The sequence below is a fragment of the Mytilus edulis genome, chromosome 14 (genome assembly GCF_963676685.1).
Source record: "Mytilus edulis chromosome 14, xbMytEdul2.2, whole genome shotgun sequence".
Taxonomy (NCBI): Eukaryota; Metazoa; Mollusca; class Bivalvia; order Mytilida; family Mytilidae; genus Mytilus; species Mytilus edulis.
In genome coordinates this window covers 5,901,583-5,926,674 of record NC_092357.1, presented here as the reverse complement: position 1 = coordinate 5,926,674, position 25,092 = coordinate 5,901,583, and the positions used below count along the sequence as shown (strand labels likewise).

At 32.6% G+C, this 25,092-nt stretch overlaps 1 protein-coding gene across 1 annotated transcript; it reads right to left on the bottom strand.

The window, feature by feature from the left end:
- Window positions 1–394: 394 nt before the first annotated feature.
- LOC139503901 (TGF-beta receptor type-1-like) lies at window positions 395–20,575 on the bottom strand. Its single transcript, XM_071293911.1, has 10 exons — window positions 20,447–20,575; window positions 13,334–13,439; window positions 12,000–12,169; window positions 9,016–9,258; window positions 8,069–8,299; window positions 7,051–7,218; window positions 6,264–6,356; window positions 5,360–5,557; window positions 3,863–3,993; window positions 395–1,951 (listed from the first exon to the last, which is right to left on the bottom strand). Exons 1-10 carry the CDS (start codon window positions 20,511–20,513, stop codon window positions 1,811–1,813), a joined length of 1,548 nt encoding a protein of 515 aa, XP_071150012.1. The 5' UTR covers window positions 20,514–20,575; the 3' UTR covers window positions 395–1,810.
- Between the last annotated feature and the right edge of the window lie 4,517 nt (window positions 20,576–25,092).

Sequence of the window (25,092 nt, the reverse complement as noted above, 5' to 3'; positions counted from 1 at the left end):
TTTGAGATATAAGCCAAAAACTGCATTTGACCCCTATGTTCTATTTTAAGTAACGGCGGCCATGTTTTTTGACGGATCAAAAATCGAAGCACACACTTTGTGCAGGATACTCTAAGGAACAATCATGCTAAGTTTCATTCAAATCCATTCAGTAGTTTCAGAGGAGAAGATGTTTGAAAAATTGTTAACGACGACGACGACGGACGCCAAGTGATGAGAAAAGCTCACATGGCCTTTTAGGCCAGGTGAGCTAAAAATGTAAAGAATAAATAATAATGAGGTGCTAAAATATACATAATAGAGTATGAATGGACCAGAAAAATAAAAAAGAGAGCAAACAACCAAAATAATTAAAGAGGAATGAATGCACCTAGTCACCCTTGTGATTATCTTTCAGTGTTGGGTTTATTATAAATTCAGAAATTTTGGTGAGGTTTGTATTTCCTTTGGACAATGCGACTTGATGAGTTGCTCAATAATATCCTTTACAGATTAAGTTGAAAAAATTAAAATCACATTTTTTACAATTTAAAAAACAATAGCATTAGTGAATTTATGCAATAATTTCATATTTTACAGTGATACTTAAGTTTTTGTTTATTTGTCTTTACAATACCTATATTCAAGTTCTTAATTTATAAAATAATGTACAGTGAATGATAAAAATATAACAAATAAATAGGCTAATATGTGGAGTAGTGGTGACACCTAGTGGCAGCATAATACAAATGTAAACAATCACAGAATGATTCGTTTTTTAAAAGAAAATCGATTTATGACCTGGATTGAATTTTCAGAGATAAATCAATATTTTATGTATCAATTTCTTCACTGGCGCAATAACAGATCACATGATCAGTATACAGACCAGGATGTTGATACAAAAGAATAGACATATCTTTGGCAAACTTCAGAAATAGTAATCAATAATTTGATTCAGTGTGAGCGCTTGTCATTTTTCTCAATTTATTAAACAATTTTTCGAAATGACTTCAGTATTTTTCATTAATTTCATCACTTTAAATTTTATTGCAGTTTGATGAATGCCATTACAGAACTGACAAGCTGATTGTTTTATCACTGAATTATCTTTACAAAATCTGAAATTTTGAACTACATGTAGCTGAATAAAAGCTCTGTGTTTCATAAGGACCCATTTCCTTAATAGCAATTAGATGCAATAACATTACTGTTAAGATATGACAATATTTTCAACAGCAATATCACTGCTGTTAACAGATATGACACTACTTATAACAGCAATGAATCTACTGTCAACAGCACTGACATAACACTAGACAATAGCAATGTCACTACTGTTAACAGTACAAACACTACTATCAATAGCACTGACACTACTGTTAACAGTACAGTTAATAATGTTAAGAGCAATCTCACTATGTAAACAGTAATAAATCTAATGTTAACAGCTCTGACACTACTGTCAACAGCACTAATATTAATTGTAACAGCAATGTGACTACTATTAACAGCTTTTACACTACTTGTAACAGCAATGTGACTACTATTAACAGCTTTTACACTACTTGTAACAGCAATGTGACTACTATTAACAGCTTTTACACTACTTGTAACAGTTCTGATACAATTGTAAACAGCACCACAAGTATAAACAATGACAGACTCATACTATAACAATTTGGTGAAATGTAGTCATGTAAAAGCCTTATGGTGATTGCTTACAAACAATAAAACTTAATTTGTGACATAATCTGTTGTACATCAATATCACTTCTGAAAGCTGAAAGGCATTACACCTCGAAGTAGTTGTCTCCCTTGATTAAAGTTTTCATGCTGTCCTTATATACACTTTTGTGTCCTCCATTGATGTCATTGCAGCTAACGATTTCTTGATCCGTAAAGTTGTCAATCTGGCTGCAGCATTATGATACCAACATTCCTTCATTAATCTCCCCATTAATCTCAATGACTACAATCAAAACACTTAATGTAATTGATGTAAATTCAGAAAATTTTGCAAGGTTTTTATAATTGTTAAAATTGTTAAACGTTGTTGCAATGGATTAGGTTTTCAAAGCCTTTGATAGCTATTTAGGTGGTATATGTTTTTATCATTGTTGAAGGCTGAACTGTGACCTATAATTGCTGACATCTGGTCTTTTGTGGATAGTTGTCTCATTGACAATCATACCACATCTTAATTATTAAACATTGACATTCTTTTTAAAGAAATCAAAGTCAGTTGGTTAAATGCAATTTTGTTGATGTTTGTTTATGGATATAAGAATATGTGGCATGAGTCCAAGTGAGAGCTGTTAATAGGCTGTTTGTCAATTCAAGCAATTGACCCTATAATTAGAGATTTTTTGTTGTTGTCTCCCTTTGAAGTAATATCAATTTTCATTAACAATCAGCATGAAGGAAATACAGAAAGAGCAGACTTATATGTGTGTTATTTGTTTAATATTTAAGTTTTTCAAATCTTTTAATGCCCCTAATTTTTTATTAGGGTAGCAAAAATTGTTTTAAATTCCCTTCACTTGGATATTTGAAACTAATAGTTGTTAATTGTCTTTAAGTTCAAAGGTAAAATTTTTGGTGTTTACTTTCTTTTCTTTGGGATAGATGAACCCAATGGATGTGTATTAAGGTGTTACAGACGAAAGCACTGATGGATTTTTTTGACATTGTAATATTTTCATGAGAAAAGTTTGATCTTCATGTGGGGCAAATGTCATTTTGTTTAGTCTAAACATAAGACATAAGTCTTACAACCAAGCAACCTCTTCTCTTGTCATCATTTTGTTTGAGGAGTTTAATTTTGTTTGCATGTCATTACTTTAACAAAGAATGTATGGGCACCTCAATAGACCACTTTCGAGTTCATCCGTCACCGGCAAAAACTCGTCAATTATGCACGCCTTTATGACGTCATTTACCAGATAGAGGGGATCGCCTGTATCCCTGCACTATTTACGTTCATCAAGCGTCTTAGTGATCGTCGTTGTGCAGGATAAACTAGAAATAATGGTTGTTCTGTAGGTACTTAATGACAATTCCCTAATGACAGCAGTGCTGATTGTCAATTTTGAGAATTTAATTTGCTGAATAATTCGTACAATATAGAATTATAGTTTTCCAACCACTCGCTCCAACATTGTAACGGAAGTGACGACGCCCCTAAACGCATAAATGACGTTCACTAAAACCAAAGTTTTTGACGGAAATGCGTCGAACTCGAAAGTTGTCAATTGTCTGAGGCTTCATGTTTTGCGTGTTTAGTTTGTGTTGCTTATTCTTTAGTTTTCTATGTTGAGTCATGTGTACTATTGTTTGTCTGTTTGTCTTTTTCAATTTTTGGCCATGGCATTGTCAGTTTATTTTCGATTTATGAGTTTGACTGTCCCTCTGGTATCTTTCGTCCCTCTTTAAAGATAGAACCAGCCTACAAATTGACCAAAGGGAAGCAATTTTTGCTTAAAAATGTCATAACAGAATCTAATTGGTAAGAACTAATTATGTTGTGTACAGAACCAGTCTACCTTTAACAAAGGGAAGTAAATTTTGTTAAAAGTGTGTAATAACAGAATTAAATTAGTAATTTATGCAAATTCTATCCAGTATAGAATCATTTGCCTTTTCCGAATCTAAAGGTTAATCGTCTTGAATGTACACCAAAATGGAAATAACATTATGTCATCAGTTAAATTTCCATTGTTAAGAATGTTTCAAACTACTCACAACGTTTTGGTGTATACTTTTGAAAATATTACAGAATGCATTAGATTCTGATATGGCTAATTGACAAAGGGAAGTAATTAGTCTTAAAAGTGTGTGATAATAGAATCAAATCGGTTATAACAAATGTTGTTTATTGTACCTCTACTGTTTGCCATCTGTTGGGTATGGCAGGTCGATATTTTTCATCACAGACAATCTTTCTCATTTCTTCTAAGGAAGGATCTGATGGAACCATGTCATAATATGGTAACTGGTAATCTTCTACGATTCCTGTCAACAAAGAATTCTACAAATTGAGACCCTTGGTATAAATGTTTTAAAGTGAATGTAAAGTAATAATGTACACATATTGATTAAATTAAAGCCACAAAAGCAAGTATAAATAGTTTTCTTGACAGACTTTGTTGAAGGCCGTACGGTGACCTATAGTTGTTAATGTCTGTGTCATTTTGGTCTTTTGTGGATAGTTGTCTCATTTGCAATTATACCACATCTTTTTTTTATTGCCTACACTTAAATTAAACCCCTTGGTAATGTTAAGCATGTTAAGTAAACATAAAGTATGTTCCTTTCAGGAATTTTAACACATATAATCATTATATTTAGGCAGTCTAAGTAATTCTACCTTTCATTCAAAGGCTTGTATAGTCCACTGTTTTATTCTCAAAAATTGGACATTCCTTACAGGGTGCGGACAATAAAGTACAATAAGCAAGAAATAAGAGAAAAAGTTCAATTTCGTGAGCAAGGTGGTTTGTTTACAATCTACCATGTTTGTTCTTGATATTGTAGAGGGCGCTCTTACCAATTTTCAAACTAATAATTTTACCTAATCCATAATAATAAGTTATTTTTATACAATATCAAATTAATACTGATAAAGTTAAAAATTAAATGCATCATTACAAATTTCTTTTTGAAAAAGTATAAAGAAAGTAAAAAAGACAACCGTAAACCAGCTGATGATTTGTAAACTTTAAAACTTAATGGGTTATTGTTTGTTCCTTTTGGTGTTTCATACAGACTAATACATTTTTTATTAGCTTAAGACCCTTCTAATATTAATGTGATATATATTTAAGACCCTTCTAATATTAATGTGATATATATTTAAGACTGTTTTACATAAGGATGGAACTGTTTTACTTTCAAAGTCATAAATATAGTGATATCTATTATGTACTGATTTCGACTCTCACTTTATTTTCTTCTTTTATAAGTCAAATTCAAACTTCCGGTCTATCAAACAAAAGTTTCTAAATTGTTTTGTGTGATTTAAACTTATTTTAACAATCATAAATTCTTCTCGAAAAGCTTTTTCACATTTTTTGATTCCAGCGTCACTGACGAGTCTTTTGTAGATGGAACGTGCATCTGGCGTAAATATAAAATCTCAATCCTGGTATCTATGAGGAGTTTATTTACAAGCAGTTTCAGCTCCTGTTTGATGATGAAAAAACAGGTTTTTCCTATAAAATACTGAAACAACCAAACACGATTTGAAATTACTGTATTTCAGTAGACCTTTTCTAACAGTTACAAAATGTTTGGTTACCTGAAATTTAGTAGGGAGAAGGGGGTGCGAATTATACAAGCCCCATCATAGTAATTTCTTCCCTGACTTGCCCACACTTACCTCCAATTGAACATCGCCTTGCCATCTCCCATAATACTAAACCAAAGGCATATACATCAGCTCTTTTGAAAGACTCAAAGTGTGTTCTGTTGAGAGTAGCATCTAAGACTTCTGGAGCCATGTATCGTTTGGTTCCTACTCTGTCATTTGGAGCTATATCTACTGAATCTGTGGCAATATCATGACGAACAGCAAGACCTGAAATGATAATCAATTGAGAATTATATCTACTGAATCTGTGGCAATATCATGACGAACAGCAAGACCTGAAATAATAAATAATAATAAAATAATAATTTTGTTGCATTCTGTTATGAATTGTTGCATTTTAGCCATAACAGATACTTGTGATAGAAATTCAGATGACAGAAATCTATGAATTTAATTATTTTAATTCACAATCCTCAAAATTTGATCGTTTGAAAATTTATTTTTCAGAAATGAAAAAAAAAGTTCTAGGGTCGGTCGTGTTACTGGAACCACACATATGTTTTTAGTTGGCCAAATAAATGTTGCATCTTAATGTACAATGAATTCATTATCATTCTTTGGATGTCAGTGTTTATGATATCTTGGGTTTAAATGAAGCACAAGTTAAAATGTTCAATGGAGTACAAAACATAGTGCCAGTTTTACTTGATGGCGACTTTTTTTTTTAAAAATATTTAAGATTGACTATAGAAGCAATGTTATGGACTTTTAAAGGTGCTTAACCAAAATGTTGGTAACATGTGTTACTATAACATGTATATATCATGTAATTTTAGGGTTGTATGAAATAGAATCATATTCATTGTTTGACCTCATCACACTTTTGAATATACCTTCATTAAGGTCACTACCAAGACTGATCAAGTTTAGTTGCTTTCCTTACTAAACAAACTATTAGAATATAAACACCTACCTAAATCTGCTATACAACAAGTCAGATTATTTTTAACCAAGATATTTTTACTCTTCAAATCTCTGTGTGCAATGGCTGGTTTGCCCGCATGAACTGAAAAAAGAAAGATTTTTGTATTTAATATGGATTAAATAATGGGCACTGGACATGAAACGAGTAATAATCAATGGATTTATCTATGCATGTTTATATATTCAGTTGCAAGACTAAATTTCTGCCCCATCCAACATACTCTCATTTGCTTTGTTGGTCCTTATTTCCTGTCCTTTTTCCAAGTGAGCCTACTTTTTTTTATTAATTATTAATGCTTCTTGACCAGAGTATGACACTGAACATTAAACAAGTAACAGTTAAATTATAACTGTGGAATCATTATTATTTGTTGCATTCCAATTTCTTGGGTTTCATGGGTACAGATGATCCATCAATTCCAATGTTTCTTGCATAAAAGCTTTTATGAGTGGCAAAACCACAAATTCTTATACAGTACTGTGGATTCATTATTATTCGTTGGATACCAATTTTCGTGGATTTCGTGGGTACAAGTGTACCACGACATTAAATGTTCAACGAATGACATATTTTATATAGGCTTGTATGCAGACATCCGCAAAACCACAAAATTAAATATCCACGAACATGCAGGTTTTCCTTAATCCACAAATATTGGTACCCACGAAAATAAATGAATCCACAGTATCCACAAACAAATGTTTTCCTCATTCTGATAAAATTTGGTAACCACAAAACATAATTGAATCCACATTAATCTAAAATGTTAAAATACCTTCTGTGCCAATAATCTCCATGTGAAGATGACAAAGACCGTTAGCAGCAGACAAAGCTAACTGAATCATCTGAGGGATACTGATCTGGGTCCTGTTCAAATAGTCAAACAGGGAACCATTCTCATGATAGTCTGTAATCAACCATAACTGTGTCCATGTACCATTGTCTGAAATTAGAAATTTACAATAAAATAATATAATTGTAACTCATCATTGAAAATATCTTTTACCTCTTCTTTCATTACATATACAAAGATAAACAATGTTAGACTATAAACTATTTTGAGTTTTGACATATAAAGCATTAAAAACAAACTGGTGGAATATGAAAGCTTTTAAAATTTTATGGTACAACCAACTGTGATACAAATACAAACAGTAAAATGAAAAATAGTTGGTTAGCAATAGAAAAAGTGCCTAAAACAGTTCTAGCTTACTATTAAAAACAGGAACTTTCACCTCATATTTATCATGCTTATTTAAAACATTAGAAGAATTCAAGGAATAAAGGAATGATAAGTTTTTTTTTACCTTTTACCATGATACAGTTGCACTAAGACATCAAGAACTTTGAACCTTGACCTCTCACCTTTATTAACTGCAGCTATGAACCCTTAAATATTCTCATGCTTCAACATGACAGTCTGATATAACTCAGCCTCTGTGAACCTGTAATTTTTAGCCTTGACCTCTCACCTTTATTATCTGCAGCTATGAACCCATAAATATTCTCATGCCTCAACATGACTGTCTGATATAACTCAGCCTCTGTGAACCAAGAACTTTTAACCTTGACCTCTCACCTTTATTATCTGCAGCTATGAACCCTTAAATATTCTCATGACTCAACATGACAGTATGATATAATTCAGTCTCTGTGAACCAGGATTTTTTAACCTTGACCTCTCACCTTTATTATCAGCAGCTATGAACCCTAAATTATTCTCATGCCTCAACATGACTGTCTAATATAACTTAGCCTCTGTGAACCAAGAACTTTTAACTTTGACCTCTCACCTTTATTATCTGCAGCTATGAACCCTAAAATATTCTCATGCCTCAACATGACTGTCTGATATAACTCTGCCTCTCTGAACCAGGAACTTTCTTCTCGAGATGAAAATATTTTGACAGCCACGTTTTCTGCCCTCCACTTTCCTCGCCAAACTTCCCCATATCTCCCCTTTCCAATGATTTCACACAAGTGTATCTGTCTGGCTATAGTCCTCTGAACCAGCAGAGGTAAACCTGCAATCAAATCAAATTAATTATTACATAAGTTGCAATGAATTATTGTGATTTCCCAGTGAAATTTAAAACTGATAATATCATACCTGAATAAACACCTATAATGTCACTCCTCTGACGTCATAAAACAATTGGTGGTGACAAGATATTGTCTATGATGATGCATCCTAACAGTTTTGGCATGGGAAGGAAAGCAAATAGTTCCTTGTATTTCACACTTTATTTTAACTAAAACCCACAAGGTCAATGTAATTTAAAGAATGAAGTAATTTTTTAACGGCTTGTTTCCTACGTTAATAAATGATGTAATTATGTAACATTGTGAGAATGGTCATAAAATAATTTTTAGAAATTTTAGCCATAATCATTTTCTGCTCTTTGGACTGGTTGTTGTATCTTTAACATATTCACAAATCCCTCTCTCAATTTTATTAGTAAGAACTCTGCTAAATATAGTGATATATATTTGTGCATTATTAGAATCTATATATACTGTAAATTCAGAAATTACTGTCAGGTTTTATTATTGCAAAAAATGAAACAGAGTTGTAAACGCAATAAATAAATTTAAACTCGCAGTTTAAAATATGTATTTATCTCAAAATTGTAAACATTAAAATTGCAATTAAGTCTAAACTGACAAAATCTCAATCATAAATGCACGCAATAACTTCTGAATTAAATTTTTACAGTAAAGCTAAGATCCTTATACATACCAGATCCAGAACCCGAATATTCAATCATCATCTCTCTCAATCCCTCTGTCCCTTGCTGAGCGAATGGTGCAACGTCTGCATTACTGGTGTCTGGTGGCAGCATGTAACCTGAGGGTCTTCTATGCTGGTACTGGTAGTAAGCAAAGAATCCAATCATAAAGAGTAAGGAGACCAGTACTACTGGACCGGATATCAGTACAACAAGCTCTGCTGTCCCAAACTCTAATTTGTCTAAATCCTCATCTGTAAACAAACAGCAAAAAACATGATTAGCATCATTGCATTTAAGCACCGACCTAAGTCAGGAACCTATAGTCATGGTAAGCCTTTGATGTGCTTTTAAAGTTTGTTTCATTTGTATGTAAATTTAGAATTTATTTAAGGAATGACTGTATTTTTTTCTTCTGTCTCTATAATTGCTCTATAATATAATTCTATATTCCATTTTAACTGGAGTAAACCATGAAAAAATGTTGATGACGTCACGGTCACATGACAAAATTATATCTATGGACTGATAAACAAAACGATGTTAGCCAATCAGAAGACGTGTTACATCCAAAATTAAATTATTGCTAATTGTTTTTATTGTGATAATATTCAAAGCTTGCATTTTCTCAATAAAATTGTTTCATATTTTTCAAGTCCGGGCCTTTATACATCATTTATACATGTTATAGCTGTCTATATAATATCATTGAATGTCTTTTTATTCATTGTTGAAGGATGTATGGTTCCAAATGATTACTTACATCCACTTTAATTACACTTTGGTTGATAATTGGCTCTTAAACATTACATGTTGTCATGGTAGTAAATATAAATTGTAAGTATACCTGTAACATGGTATTTTTATTTTAATTAGAGAAAAAAATAAAAAAAATATCCGAACATTTAAAACATGTCATATACAGATATAAAATATCTGACAAATCTATCAAAACATTCTTTTTGCAAGTGCAATTTTGGGAATTTTGAAGTGTTGATGCTAGCCAATTAACATGTTTGAAGCATGTGTAAGCTGAGAGGGTATAGTGCAATACTGGACAAAAATATTGAAATACTACCTTGCTTGCATCATTTACAAAATATACACTAGTATACAAGTATATATTTGCATCGATGTACTGGTTTTTCATTTTTATAACATAGTGAAATACTCACAACACTAACAAACTACAAGTATATTTAATAAAAAGTTGAAACATAAATAAAATAAAAAATTAAGAATGGAAATGTGTCAAAGAGAAAACAACCCGACCAAAGAGCAGAAAACAGCAGAAAGGCCACCAATGGATCTTTAATACAGAGAGAAAATCCCACACCTGTAGGCATGCTTCAGCTGGACCCTAAACAAAAATATGTACTAGTTCAGTGGGGGTCTCATTGGGGGGTTCTGATCCCGGACCCTGCTTACTGTTTCATAAGATTGCTGTATCCCACTTACACTATGTACGTAAGCAAATCTCATTTTTTTTGTAATTTCTTGTGTCCTGCTAGACTCCATTTCCCGTTTTCATGGCACAATAATTTGAATTTCACGGGTCACACTTACAAATATCGGCAAGTCCGTGTCACACTTAGACCCCAATAAGACCCACTTCAGTGATAAGAGAATGCATTAATATTCTGCTGTCCAGTATTCATAGAAATACCCATACACAAAATTAAACAATAGAAAATTATGGAGTATTAATGTGTATGAAGAGGATAATACTTTTATGGACAAACAAAATAGAAAGAAAATCACAAAAATACTCCGAGGAAAATTCAATTGGAAAGTCCCTAATTACATGGCAAAATCAAATGACAAAACACATCAAACTAATGAACAACAACTGTGAAGAGAGAAAAAGTCTATACAGAATAAAGACCTTTACCAAGATCCAATATTTTTCTGCTATATATAGCTATCAATGTCAGCTGAAGTGGGATAAAAGACAAATAGTCTATCTATATTCCCATATCTATGTAGAAATTATTAAATTTGGTAAATTCTTGTGTCTACTACGTTTCCACAGTTTTGGGTGCTGGATCCCAATTATTGTCATATTAAAAAGTAAAATCACAAAAATACTGAACTACGAGGAAAATTCAAAACGGAAAGTCCCTAATCAAATGGCAAAATCAAAGGATAAAACACATCAAATGAATGGACAACAGCTGTCATATTCCTGACTTGGTACAGGCATTTTCAAATGTAAAAAATGGTGGATTGAACCTGGTTTTATAGCGCTAAACCTCTAACCTATCATGTCTGCTTGGGTGATTCACTTCATTTTGTCAATATAACAGAACTATAAACAACTGACTTACAAGCGTGAGGTTTAGCTAGATGTTAAACCAGGTTTAACTCACCATTTCCATTGGAAAATGTCTGTACCCAGTAAAGAATACATAAGTTGTTTTTCACTTGTTATATTGATTGATAGCGTTAGATTGTCAGTTTTTACGACTTTCCCATTTTGAATTTACCTTGGAATTCATTATTTTTGTTAAGATTTTTTATGGTCGAACTTAAACAAAACCTAAAGTGTATCAAATATTCTATGTATACAAAACTAGAGGCTCTAAAGAGCCTGTGTCGCTCACTTTGGTCTATGTGAATATTAAACAAAGGAAGCAGATGGATTTATGAACAAATTGTGTTTTGGTGATGGTGATGTGTTTGTACATCTTACTTTACTAAACAGTCTTGCTGCTTACAATTATCTCTATCTATAATGAACTTGGCCCAGTAGTTTCAGTGGAAAATGTTAATAAAAATTTACAAATTTTATGAAAATTGTTAAAAATTGACTGTAAAGGACAATAACTCCTTAGGGGGTCAATTGACCATTTCGGAGGAGAAGATTTTTGTACAAAGTTAACGACGGACGCAGGACGACAACGGACGCAAAGTGATGGGAAAAGCTCACTTGGCCCAAACAGAAAAACCCAAATGTAAGTCAAAAAGCATATCATTGTTAAGTGTCAAAACAAACCTGGACTCTGGGTTGTTGTTGTAGGTGGCGCCAGAGTCGGCTCCAGAGCCCGATTACAAAAATCGTAATCATCACAACACAATCTATAATTGTCTGTCTTTTGTTTCTTAGCTGTATTACATGTTAAATGCTCTCCATTCAAAAACTGTCCTTCTATTTTATCTAAACATCTGAAATATTAGTCATAAATTAAGTTTAACAAATATATGCATAATTATCATGTGATTATATCAGTTCAAAGAAAGTCATTCAATTCAAATTCTGCCTACTGACACATGGACACATGCCTGATGAATTTCATGATTTCCAGTTAATGACTCCTGATAACTATTTCATCTAAACATGCTAAATATCTGAAATATGGTTCATAAATTAAATAATACATTTTACATGTATATGCGTTATCTATGGTGGCCTGTTAAGGCCATTTCACGTTTCATGCTCAATATTCTACAGGGCAAAAACGCAATTTGGATTCCCAGGAAAAAAAAAAACTTTCTGATTTTTCAAATTTATTTCAAAATCATTCTTATTTCATACATTTTGTATCATGAAAGCAGTAATGCCTTTCACTTTGCGGTTTAAGCTTTTTTTTTAGTGGTGTCTCTGTCCAGTGGGAATGCTGCTTGCTTGCAATTGTATATAGATTTTGCTGAGTGAAAATGATTTGCAAAAATGCGTGAAATGGTTTATGCAAGAAATTGGGATATTCTGATGGGTTAAAGGAATCTTAATGGTTTTTGGTATGTGTTGCCATGGTGATAGGTGGTATAAATACCTGTCATATTTGTACTCCCAACATGAGTTAATGTAGGAGAAAGATATCGATTACAATAATCTGAGTCGGAACAACATTGAGCATTACTCAGACTCGTTTTATCAGTAGGATTACAAATACTCGGCGAATCTGGTGGACGGAAAAATTTGTCCTCTGTGTTGCATCTGAAATGTCATAACACTTTATACTTGTCATTGGTCATCTAATGATTGGGACTTTGAAGGTTTTTTCAGGCTTCATTCTACATGTTAAAAAACAGATTGATTTCAATGAAAATACATGTACAGACAGTGTACCCAGTAAAATGTATTTTTGAACTCATTCTGGTACCCTACATTTTCGTTAATTTTTTATTTGCAATGATCTGGTTCCCTAATATTTGTCAATACAAGTTTTTCATGATCTGGTACCGTTCATATTTATCAAAGTTATATCTGCATGCTTTGGTACCCTACATTTTGTTTATCTCTTAACATTTCTTCTGTTGCCAGTATCATTTTACATCTCAATCATGTCAATGATTTCATCTTATTAATATATATATATATACACATACCTGTATCTATAGACAAGACCTGTCTTTCCTTTGACAACAACTGTTAAACATTTAGCATTAGCTATACATGTACTATTCGGACATATGTCACAATAACATTTCAGACCTGAAAATAAATCAAAAGAATCAAAATCTAGTAATTCTCTGCTTTTAAAAATTTTAAATTAACAAATATTTTAATTCATAACAGTTTATAACAGGGGCGGGTCCAGCCATCTGAAAAATGGTGGGGGTCCTAACCCAGGACAAAGGGGGGTTCCAACTACATGTCCCCATTCAAATGCATTTATCAACCAAAAAAGGGGTCCAAACCATGGACCCCCCCCTCCCCCCTTGGTTCCACCGCTGTATAAGGATCAGAATATACCAAGTATACAGGAGATTTAGGATTTGTAGGTTTTGCACTGTCTTAACTCTCATTAAGTCACTTGCTAAATATATATGATATCATGGTGATGTGACCAAATATTCTTTAAAATAATATTAAAGTGCAGATAACTCTAAGGAGGAAGATACATAAAAAATCTTAAAGAAAGCAATTTGATAGCTAAACGAGCAAAGGACCTTTTTTTTTATAACAGCAGAATTGAACTAGTAAAATGTAAAATTGAATGTGTTGGTACACTTTAGTAATACACTTGTAAGATGGATCAAGATGAGCATACAGATCATCTGATGGCGCTGAATTTCTATTATCACTGCGTTCAAAAATGAAGTCTCAAAATTTTTAAGTAAATGGCTTACCTATCAAACTTCTATTTGAACATTTGTTGAATATTGTGTTAGAAAAATGCTTAATCAAATTTACTTAATTTTCAAGCAAACATTTACTTTTACACGATTTAGAAAGAACTGTAGAATGAAAAAAAGTGCACTCTATTTCATGTAAAATTCAATGGCATTTACATGTACATGATGGCCATACAAGCAAATGCTTTAAAATAGAAACAAGGGTTTGGGTACATGTAAATGAAATAACCTTTGCAACAATGATCGTATTATCATATATGAAAACAGGATAATGCTACACCATTAACATGTAAAATAAGGGTTGTAATTGGGTACGTACCCTATTTACGACCCACATGACGAATAACAGTAAAAACTGTTGCCAAATGACATCAACAGGTTTTAAAAAATTTGTAAGGGTTCCGCGGAACCCAGTGTCTCGCCTACTTTTGCTGTTAATCACACACTCATCAAAAATGATGAAAAAAATCAATAAAATTATATCTCTCCATACTATCTTTTGATTGTCAGAAGCTTCTGTCCAAGTTTGGTAAAAATCCAGGCTAGTTTAAGAATCTAAAAAATGTTTTTAATACTTTAACTGCAGACTGTATGTAATGTTAACTGGAAGAAAAACTAAGTCCATTTATAAGTAAAATACGGGAAAAATGGAATTTTATTTTTACAAAATTTACATCTGGATACTATCTTCTGATCATAAACAAGCTTCTGGCCAAGTTTCTTACAATTCCAGGATAGTTTAAGAAAGTTATTAAAATTTTAAAAACTTTAACCACAGAGTGAATGTAATGTTTCCTGGCAGAAAAAACTAAGCATGCTAAGTCCATTTATAAGTAAAATACGGAAAAAATGGAATTTTATTTTTACAAAATTTACTTCTGGATACTATCTCCTGATCATAAACAAGCTTCTGTCAAAGTTTCGTACAATTCAAGGATAGTTTAAGAAAGTTATTAAAATTTCAAAAACTTTAACCACAGAGTGAATATTTGTGGACGCCGCCGACGACGACGGAATGTTACTAAGGATCGCTATGTCTCGCTTTTTCGACTAAAGTCAAAGGCTCAACAAAAACCTATAATGAATAATGTGGCAATCATGATTACCCTGATGACCCCTCCTTTTTTTTTCATGTTTAATACCATTATGACCTGGAAAGACTCAAATTTATATAATAGAAAGGTTCAATTTGTTCCGTGTGTTTAACCATTTTGTCAATGGGGGTTACAAAACAAGGTAACTGAATTCTGGTGCACATTTGTGGCTTATATGTTAACGTCTGAAGGTAAAGGGCATTCCTACCCTCTAAAATGGGGTATCATTGGGGCTTCTGAACCAGGGTTGGCAAAGTATTACCCACCCGGGAAAACCCAGGTGGGAAAACCCAGGTTTTTCCGGGCTGGGCAATACTCCCAGAAATGGGTAATACTGGGCAATATAAATTTTTAAGCTTATCTTAACACAAAATAGTAAAGACTTCTTGTAGTTTCATAGTATTATAGCTAAATATACACTTTTTATACAGATAACCATTGAAAGACATCTCTAGAAGATTGAAAATTCAATTTCATTCTCTTTACTAATTCTATGTATTCTCTTTACTAATCATGCTAATTCTATGTACAAAATCAAAGCGCTGTAAGCGTTGAAGGCAGTTAACCAAAAACCAAGGCAACCGTAATTATGAAAACTGTGGCAATGTTGCCTCAACGTTAAACATTCATATATAGTACATTCGTGTTTATCTAATGATTTATTTATTAAGGCAAATAATTTATATGCTATCAAGGTTTCAAAAGCAATGCATATACGGTATCAATGTATATTTTTTATGGTGAATCTGCAGTGGTACAAGTTCCCAATGATTGCAGTTGTTCTACTTGGTAGTTAACCTTGGTTTTATTTGACTGCTAGAAGTTCAATTTGACTTAGTATGAACATGGAATAGTATGAATGGACTGGTTTCCCTGGAAAGAAAACTGAGTTTGTGTTCTATAGTACAAAAGTTATGAGACACGAATCAGACAAATGTTCACTACAACAGGGATCAAAGGTGAGGTCTGACTGACCTGCCCATAGTAAATGTAAATGATTTGTTATTTTGTCCCATACATATGAATATATATAATTTAGGGGTGGGGATCTCAACGGTTTTCAAGTTCTCAAACAGGTAGGGGTAGGCAGAGGATTTAGGGGGGCAGGGGGCCCCGCCCCCCCCCCTCTTTTGGAAAAAATTTGGTTGCTTATATAGGGAATCACTGAAGCGTGACTGGAGCGGGCCCCTCTTAGGTCAGTTAGTGAGCCCCACTTATAAAATTTTCTGGATCCGCCACTGGGGGTAGGGTGACCCTAGGGACTTCCCCTACATTTCATTTTATTTGTTATATTGTCCCATACATGAATATATATGGTTTAGGGGTGGGGATCTCATTGGTTTCCAAGTTCTCAAACAGAAGGGGTAGGGTGACCCAAAGGACTTCCCCTATATTTCATTTAATTAGTTATATTGATCCATACATGAATATATATTGTTTAGGTGTGGGGATCTCGACCGTTTCCAAGTTCTCAAACAGGAGGGTTGGGATGACCACAGGGACTTCCCCTATATTTCATTTGATTTGTTATATTGTCCCATACATGAGTATATATGGTTTAGGGGTAAGGATCTTGACCATTTCCAAGTTCTCAAACAGGAGGGTGAACAGTGACCTCAGGGACTCCCCCTATCTTTCATCTGATTTGTTATATTGTCCCATACATGAATATATATGGTTTAGGGATGGGGATCTCGACCATTTTTAAATTCTAAAACAGGAGGGGTGGGGTGACCCCTAGCAACTCTTCCTATATTTCATTTGATTTTTCATATTGTCACAAACATGAATATATATGGTTAAGGGGTGTGGATCTCGACCGTTTCCAAGTTCTCAAACAGGAGGGGGTGGGGTAACTCCAGGGACTCCCCCTATATTTCATTTTTTATTTATTATATTGTGCTATACTTGAATATATGCAGGGGCGGACTCAGACGGGGGAGGGTTGCGGGCTTGCACCCCCCTTAAATTTGCAAAGCATGGGTTGTTCTCAGCTTAATAAAGAATATCCGAGAATTTTACCTCAATTTTTTTTTTAGCCTCGCTCTGCTCAGCGAAAATTTAAGTTTGCGCCCCTCCTAACCTAAAATCCTGGATCTGCCCCATCATATGGTTTAGGGGTGGGGAGCTCGACCGTTTCCAAGTTATCAAACAGGAGAGGGTAGAGTGGCTCAAATGAATGCCACCTATATATCATATGATTTACTTACATTAAGGTATATATAATATAGTTGCATTTTTAGTGAGAAAAAAAAGAATGAAACTTTCAGCTACTTTAATTGACCCTTCAAAATTGAGAAAAAAACAAATAACCCCTCGAAATTGCAGTAAACTTTACACTTTAAAAGCATCTCACATGCATTATCATAATTTATCATTTATAGAGAAAATTTAGACTGTGACCATGAACATGTATATTGTTAGATATACTGTTCCCAGCTGTCACGTTGTATTGGATTTTTAAATTAAAATTTGTCAAAAAGTAATTTTGAGTTTCTGAATAAAATATTTTTCTGCTTTTTCTTTCTTTTACATATATCTTTTGGTTTACAATACTAGTGTTTATATTCATTTACCATGTATAGATGTATTTTTTCACCTGCTTGGATTTATTTTGTAAATGATCGCCAAACCCGGAATTACCCTTATCCGCTTCCGGAATCGGATCCGATTTTGTAAAATTTTGTCTTCAACGGCCGCCATTGTTATGTGTTTACAATGTTGTTTTTGTCAATCAGATACGATTTTACTCGAATTTATACAATATTTGTCGGCGATTTTCTGTATAAAGCTAGCGGTTGAACAAAATGAGCATCGCCGTCATGAATAATAATGATAAAAATAAGTTTTTAGCTCGTTTAATTGGAGACTTTGGTGAACATGGTGAAAAGGTTTGCAAAGTAATTTCTTATTTTCTTTCAAATGTAAGGTGACTACGTCGGGCGTAGCTAGAAACCAACTATCCTCTTGCAAAAGTGGAAGGTCGCGGACCTCGGACCACCGCTAATTTGCACACCTGCCTCCAAATTGAAAAGCTACGAAAATTTCTTTTTCTAATTTGAAATTGCCGCCATCAGCATGAACAGTTGAAATTATTATATAATAGACTACTGACGTAGTTGTACTACGTATTGATGACAAACAATATTCCTACGACTTTTGTCATTTGGGAAATCTAAACTACTTGTCTTAAGAGATTTTATGCGATTAAATATTTCATACAATTGTTCTTTGACATCTTAGCTAAAAGCACAAGTCATAATGAACTACACAAGGATTCTTAATAAGCACTACTTCCTATGTGTAACTTTAAAACTTTTGGATAAATCGACGATCATTTAAGGTTTTTCTGGTCATTTTTTTTGTAATCCAGAATAAAAAGTATTAAAAAAGTGTTCAATTAGTTATATATAACATAGTAGCAAGCTAGATAATAACAATGGCAAGTATTTCAGGATTTATTGGGTAGAACACAAATCTAGGGTGCTCGCATAATGCAGCTTAACTGCATAAAAATGATGTATTCTCTTTACTCATGTTACTAATTCAATTTCATTCTCTTTACTAATTCTATGTATTCTCTTTACTAATTCAATTTCATTCTCTTTACTAATTCTATGTATTCTCTTTACTAATTCAATTTCATTCTCTTTACTAATTCTATGTATTCTCTTTACTAATTCTAATTTTAATAATTACTCATTTAAAATAAGCTTTAAAATGTATATATATACAATGTAGTGATCACTGACATGACTGATGTACATATATATACATTATTTAACAAATTATTTGTCTTACATGTAGTTTCTTAATATTAGTTGTATGTGTATTTGTAAAACAATTTATTTTGCTTCAAATTAACAGTTTTACTCTTTGGTCAATCTAGACAAATCAAAATATGTTTTTCCATGGTCGGTTGTTGTCTCTTTGGCACATTTCCCATTTCCATTCTCAATTTTATTATACATGTTATAGATATGTTAAATCTATTGCATTTGTGTTTGATCACTGAAACCTCTTTAGAATTCTGGCCAGTATTTCATATTACCCAGTATTACCCTGTAAAACCCGGGTTTTCCCAGTATTTCCCACTGGGCTGGGCAATACTTATAAAACCCGGGTTTTTGCCAACCCTGTTCTGAACCCAGGTCACGGTTACAGTATTGTTTTGTCAGATTCCTGTATCCTGCTACCACTATATGTACGTAAGCAATTCTCATTTTTTTGTAATTTCCTGTGTCCCGCAAGACTTCATTTCCGGTTTTCACGGCACAATAATTTCGCTTTCATGTGTCACACTTAGACCCAAATGACAAAATGAATGAGACCCACCAAAAACTCTTGTTACTTCATTTATTTTTAAACATGTTTAATAGTAATATTGACACTGCCACAAGGCTAATATACATGTATTATCATATTGAAATTAAGCGATATTCTGTTTTCACATTTATCAGAAACCTTAAGTGCATCCGACTACTATAAACACAAAGGTTCCTGGTTTGATTCCCGTTTCGGGATGAAAATTTCAGGGACTGAATTTTCGGCTCTCCCTTGACCCCATTTGTGAGTATGATCTTAAGGAAACAATGATAGTCCGTTGGAAGGGGACGATAAATGGCTGACCCGTGTTAAGAGAGAGCCATATCTCTTGCACGTTAAAGACACCCTTGTAGATTTCGAAAAAAAGAGCTATGCCGCTACAAGGCAGCACTCGCACAAGCAAATTGGAAAGGGATTAATATAAGTTATTTCTCAATCCACTATAAATAAATATGTTTAAATTAGCAGGAGGGCAAAATAAAGGCAACAGTAGTATACCGCTGATCAAAACTTGTAAATCGAAGGACAAAAAACGGAATCAGGGTAAAAAACTAAAACTGAGGGAAACGCATTAAATATAAGAGGAGAACAAAGACACAACATTAAAATGTAACACACACAGAAACGGACTAAGCGTTAGACAAAATCCAATGAGAATAACAAATATAACATCAGAGGGTTAAATTTCAGTAATTATACAAAAAGTGAATAATAATTGATAGGGAGGAACTTCACCTAGATATACAGAATATTATGTCTATGTTGATACAACTTTAGAATCTATAGATGAAATCTTATACTTTAAGATCAGATATCTAGAGCAGCTGATTTGCCAATCATATAATTTTAGTCGGGGTTGAGATATCGTAAATATGTTTAAATTCTATAAAAATGAAATATGTTTGTTATATTCAACTTGATGATGAGATTATTTTCTTCTTACCATCTGAAACTCCAATTAAATTAAGCAAAATCGTGATGAAAATCATAAAAATTAGAAATTTCAACATTTTTCTCTGTTTGTTATTGACCGAGGAACATACTGTCTGATACACCGGATATCAATCCACCAAGTAAGTCCAAAATAATATTTACTTTGACGATTGAAATTATGATTAAAATGTCCGAAATAAGGATTAAAAACCATTGAATAAATGTTTTTCATATATAAATTATATTTCAAAAAACATTACATTATATTTCAAATTGTGACGAAAAAGAAATATTTTCCAGACACTCAATGTCGCGTATTGATATATATCAATTAACACTCCGAGCACCTGTAGCGATTAACTCCCTTTTACCATTCTTAATTAAATATACCAACAAATCCTTGAATATACTGATAAAAAATATATGAGTGATTAGATAAGTATTAATTAAAGCGTCTTGTTTTTTGGACAAATTCTGGTTATATATCATACATATTTTTGACAAATAAAATACACATTTTAAATACTATAAAGCAGGAACATATAAATGATATATATTCAGGGGAGGATCCAGTCATTTAAAAAGGGTTTTTTTTTTGGGGGGGGGGGCTAAACCAGGATATAAGATGATCCAACTATATGTCTCCATTCACAATACACACATTGATCATCCAAATAAATGCTAGATATACTATTCCCCGAGTTCTACGTCATTACTGTCGTATAAATTTAACTGATTAGAATTTCTCAAACAAAGAATATATGATATTGTCAAGAAAAAGAAGTGTCAAGCAGAAATAATGTTTCTAAATAACTCATTCCATTGATTTTCTTTTTCAACTTTGGTACACGTTGTGATGAAATTAAAATACATCTTCAACTCCCGTATTAAACAGTTTACAAATCCTCTCCTCTACTATGGAAAGCCAACGGGGTCAAAATTCTTAATTCGTGACTTGTCAATTCGTAACTTGTAGTTGTGTAATTTCTAAATTGTTAATTCGTAATTTTTTTTAATGTTTTTAATGCCATTTTTTTTCAGTACCATCAATAAAAAAAAACCTTTAAAAAAATACAGAAGTTATAAATAGCTAGATGAGGAAAAATTTCTTCATGATTTAGAACAGGCAAATCTTACAACAATTGTAGACAATGTAGAAAATGTTAATGAGGCTTATGATATTTTTAACACCAAATTAATGAGTATAGTCAACAACCACATACCAGAGAAAACAAGAAAAACTGTACACAAACCAGCACCATACATGAACAAACAATTAAAAAGTGCAATCTACAAAAAGCAAATGCTTCACAATAAATATTTACATGCAAAATCGAAGAAGAACTGGGAGTTATATCGCCAACAAAGAAATCTTGCTACCAAACTTAGAAGACAATCTATAAGAAATTATTTTATAGAGCGTTGCACTGGTGGTCCAAAACAAAAAGATTTCTGGCCAACAATCAAACCTTTTTTAACAAACAAGGGTAGTCATTTTGATAACAATATTGTTTTATGTAACAACGATGAAATAATTAATGACCAATCAAATGTTGCAGAAATTTTTAATAACTACTTTGTAAATGTAGCCAAAGATATCGGCAATAATAATTGTGAGGTAGATGATAATCATCCAAGCATAAAATCAATAAGGGAAAATTGTAATGTTGATGGTAGTTTATCTTTTATAGAAATTAAAGATGACTTTGTTGAAAAACAAATTAATAAGATCAATGTAAACAAAGCTACTGGCTTTGATGGGGTATCAGTAAAAATCTTGAAAATAGCCAAACCAGTAATTGTTAAACCTATTACTCAACTTATAAATATGTCTATTAAGAGTTCAGAATTTCCTGACGATCTTAAGGAAGCACAGGTAGTTCCACTGCATAAAAAGAATAGTCAGTTAGAGGCAGGAAACTACAGACCTGTTAGCATTCTTCCGGTGGTGTCAAAGTTCTTTGAAAGGGCCATATATCAGCAGCTAATAGAATATTTTAGTAAAATATTTCCTCCTTCCTTGTCAGCTTTTAGACCTGGCTATGGCTGTAACACCGCCTTACTAAAAGTCATTGAGGACTGGAAAAAATCAGTCGATCAAAATTTATATGTGGCTGCTGTGCTAATGGACCTTTCTAAGGCCTTTGACTGCTTACCCCATAATTTACTTCTTTTAAAATTGAAGGCATATGGCCTGTCAAATGAGGCACTTAATTTAATTGATAATTATTTATCAAATAGGAAACAGTGTGTAAAAGTCGGTGCATATTTTAGTACCTGGCAAAATATCTATAAAGGTGTACCGCAGGGCTCGATTTTGGGTCCTGTGCTTTTTAATATTTTTCTAAACGACATTTTCAATTTTGTGAAAGAAAATGAACTGTATAATTATGCAGACGATAATACATTGTCACACTCAGGACCAGACCTAAATGGATTAGTTAAATCTTTGGAAAAGGAAAGTGCTGTTTTAATTGATTGGTTTGCTAATAACAAAATGAAAGCTAATCCAGATAAATTTCAGGCTATTGCTGTTGGGAATAAATCAAAAAGTGGGAATATTAAATTCAATTTGGATGGGAATGAAATTTTATGTGACACTGAGGTAAAGCTCCTGGGGGTGACAATAGATTATCAACTCAAGTTTAAAACTCATATCTCTGATATTTGTAAAAAAGCATCAAGGCAGTTAAATGTTCTTAAAAGAATTGGAAAACATCTATCTAAATTGGGAAGGTTAACTATTTATCATTCATATATTATGTCTAATTTCAATTATTGTCCTGTGGTTTGGCATTTTTGTGGGGAGGGTAATACTAAAAAGATGGAAAAATTACAAGAACGTGCCTTGAGGTTCATATATGAAGATTTTGATAGTGATTATGAAACTCTGTTGTTAAAATCTGGTTTACCTTCTTTAAAAATAAGACGCCTAAGATTGATGGCAATAGAAACTTTTAAAATATTACATAAAGAATCACCGGTGTATCTCCATGATATCATTAATTTTAAAAATGTATCTTATACTTTTAAAAAACAACAAACTGTTGAAATTCCACAGGTGAGAACCACACATTTTGGCCTTCATTCATTAAGATATGCTGGAGCTACACTATGGAATGAGTTGCCTGACACGATCCGTGCACAGACAAACCTAAACCAGTTTAAAAGTATGATCAACAACTGGAATGGCAACTCATGCAGGTGCGGCTCCTGCAGATCTTAATACCTTTATTTTATTTTGTGTTAAATGTTTGTTCCTTGTAGCTTATAGAAATTAGTTTGCTTTATTTATTTCATTCTGCTTTGCATGTGCTTATTTTTCAGTTTTAGTGCTTTGCTTGCATGTGCTATGCTTTTTATTTATGAACTTTTTACTTACAATATAGCTATCATAATTTTTATGCCTCATATGTGTGTTTTATGTATCTTAATATGTGTGTTGTTATTGTTATTAATGTCGGCAAAAAGCTCTACAGAGCTTATGTTTGTATTTAATGTAACCCGACTTGAAATAAAAATTTCTTATCGTACCTGAATGTTTTTTTTTTTATTCAAACGGTATTTTCTCCGGCAACTTATTACCGCCTGCTTTCTTGATTTCATTATAACTTATTACAAACTTTGTACCCTCGATCTCCCAGATACTAGTAACTACAGCCAGTATTACACACGTGCCATAATCATTATAGTCGCAACCTTTCCCAATACTTTTTAATCTTCTCTTTTCGTTCACAATCATGACAATAGATGGAATTAATTTTAACTTTAAAAGGGCACCTTGATTTTCCAAACATGCTTAATGTCAATAGGATTTTTTTTTAAATCTTCCAGTTAATCAAATACAAACTGTTTTTGAGTGAAATTTTTTATTTATTAGATGAATTAATCAAAGTTTTATCTTTTGCTTTTATAATACATATATAATCAGTAACTAATTTTAGACTTGAGTTCAATTAGTACGGTTACCAGACCCATTTTTTTAAAGATTTAATCGTCAAAGATACTATATGGCTATATTATATATCATTGGATTCGGAAAAATGAGAACTTTTGAAATATTGATGTCGTCCAAAAAGAATGCTGTAACAGTTTTGCATAAAATAAGGTCAAAGATCAAATTCTGTTTTTATTTGTTTTCTTCCATACTTTCAAAATTTGAAGATATGTACAACAATTTAGGTTAAACATTTCTTCAAATCAATTAACAATGAATTATCTTGAAAGTGTAAAAAAAAAAATAATTAGGAAATCGATTTATTCTGGAAAATGGCGTTTTTCAAACGCTTGATCTATTATACACATATTATGTTAAAGTTATAGTAGTTACCTTGCCGGCTGCCATTCAACCTTAGCAATAAAGGATAAATAATATTATTTTACCCGAAGCCTACTATCATGATTGAAGGCGTGTTTTGCATAAGCTCATTTATGTAATTCTTTAAATCTAAAAAGCACTGAATACCTCGAAAACAGTTACAATTCAAAACTCAAATCAAACATATCCATACAACAGAATTATGCCAGGAGTATCTTCTGATTCATCTGTCAAGGAACATGATTTGAAATATCTACATAATTAGGGAGCTACCATTTGATTTTTATGGGGGGGGCTAGGATGAAAAATTTTGTCCTGCATTTTTTTTTTAGTTGTAA

What these genes read in the sequence shown, in the direction of transcription:
- LOC139503901 (XM_071293911.1), bottom strand. Translation starts at nt 20,513, where the DNA reads ATGTTGAAATTTCTAATTTTTATGATTTTCATCACGATTTTGCTTAAT. An exon ending in GGTCTTGTCTATAGATACAG is followed by an intron (nt 12,170 to 13,333) that starts GTATGTGTATAT and finishes CTAATATTTCAG; the next exon opens with ATGTTTAGATAAAATAGAAG. An exon ending in TTGTTGTATAGCAGATTTAG is followed by an intron (nt 5,558 to 6,263) that starts GTAGGTGTTTAT and finishes TTATCATTTCAG; the next exon opens with GTCTTGCTGTTCGTCATGAT.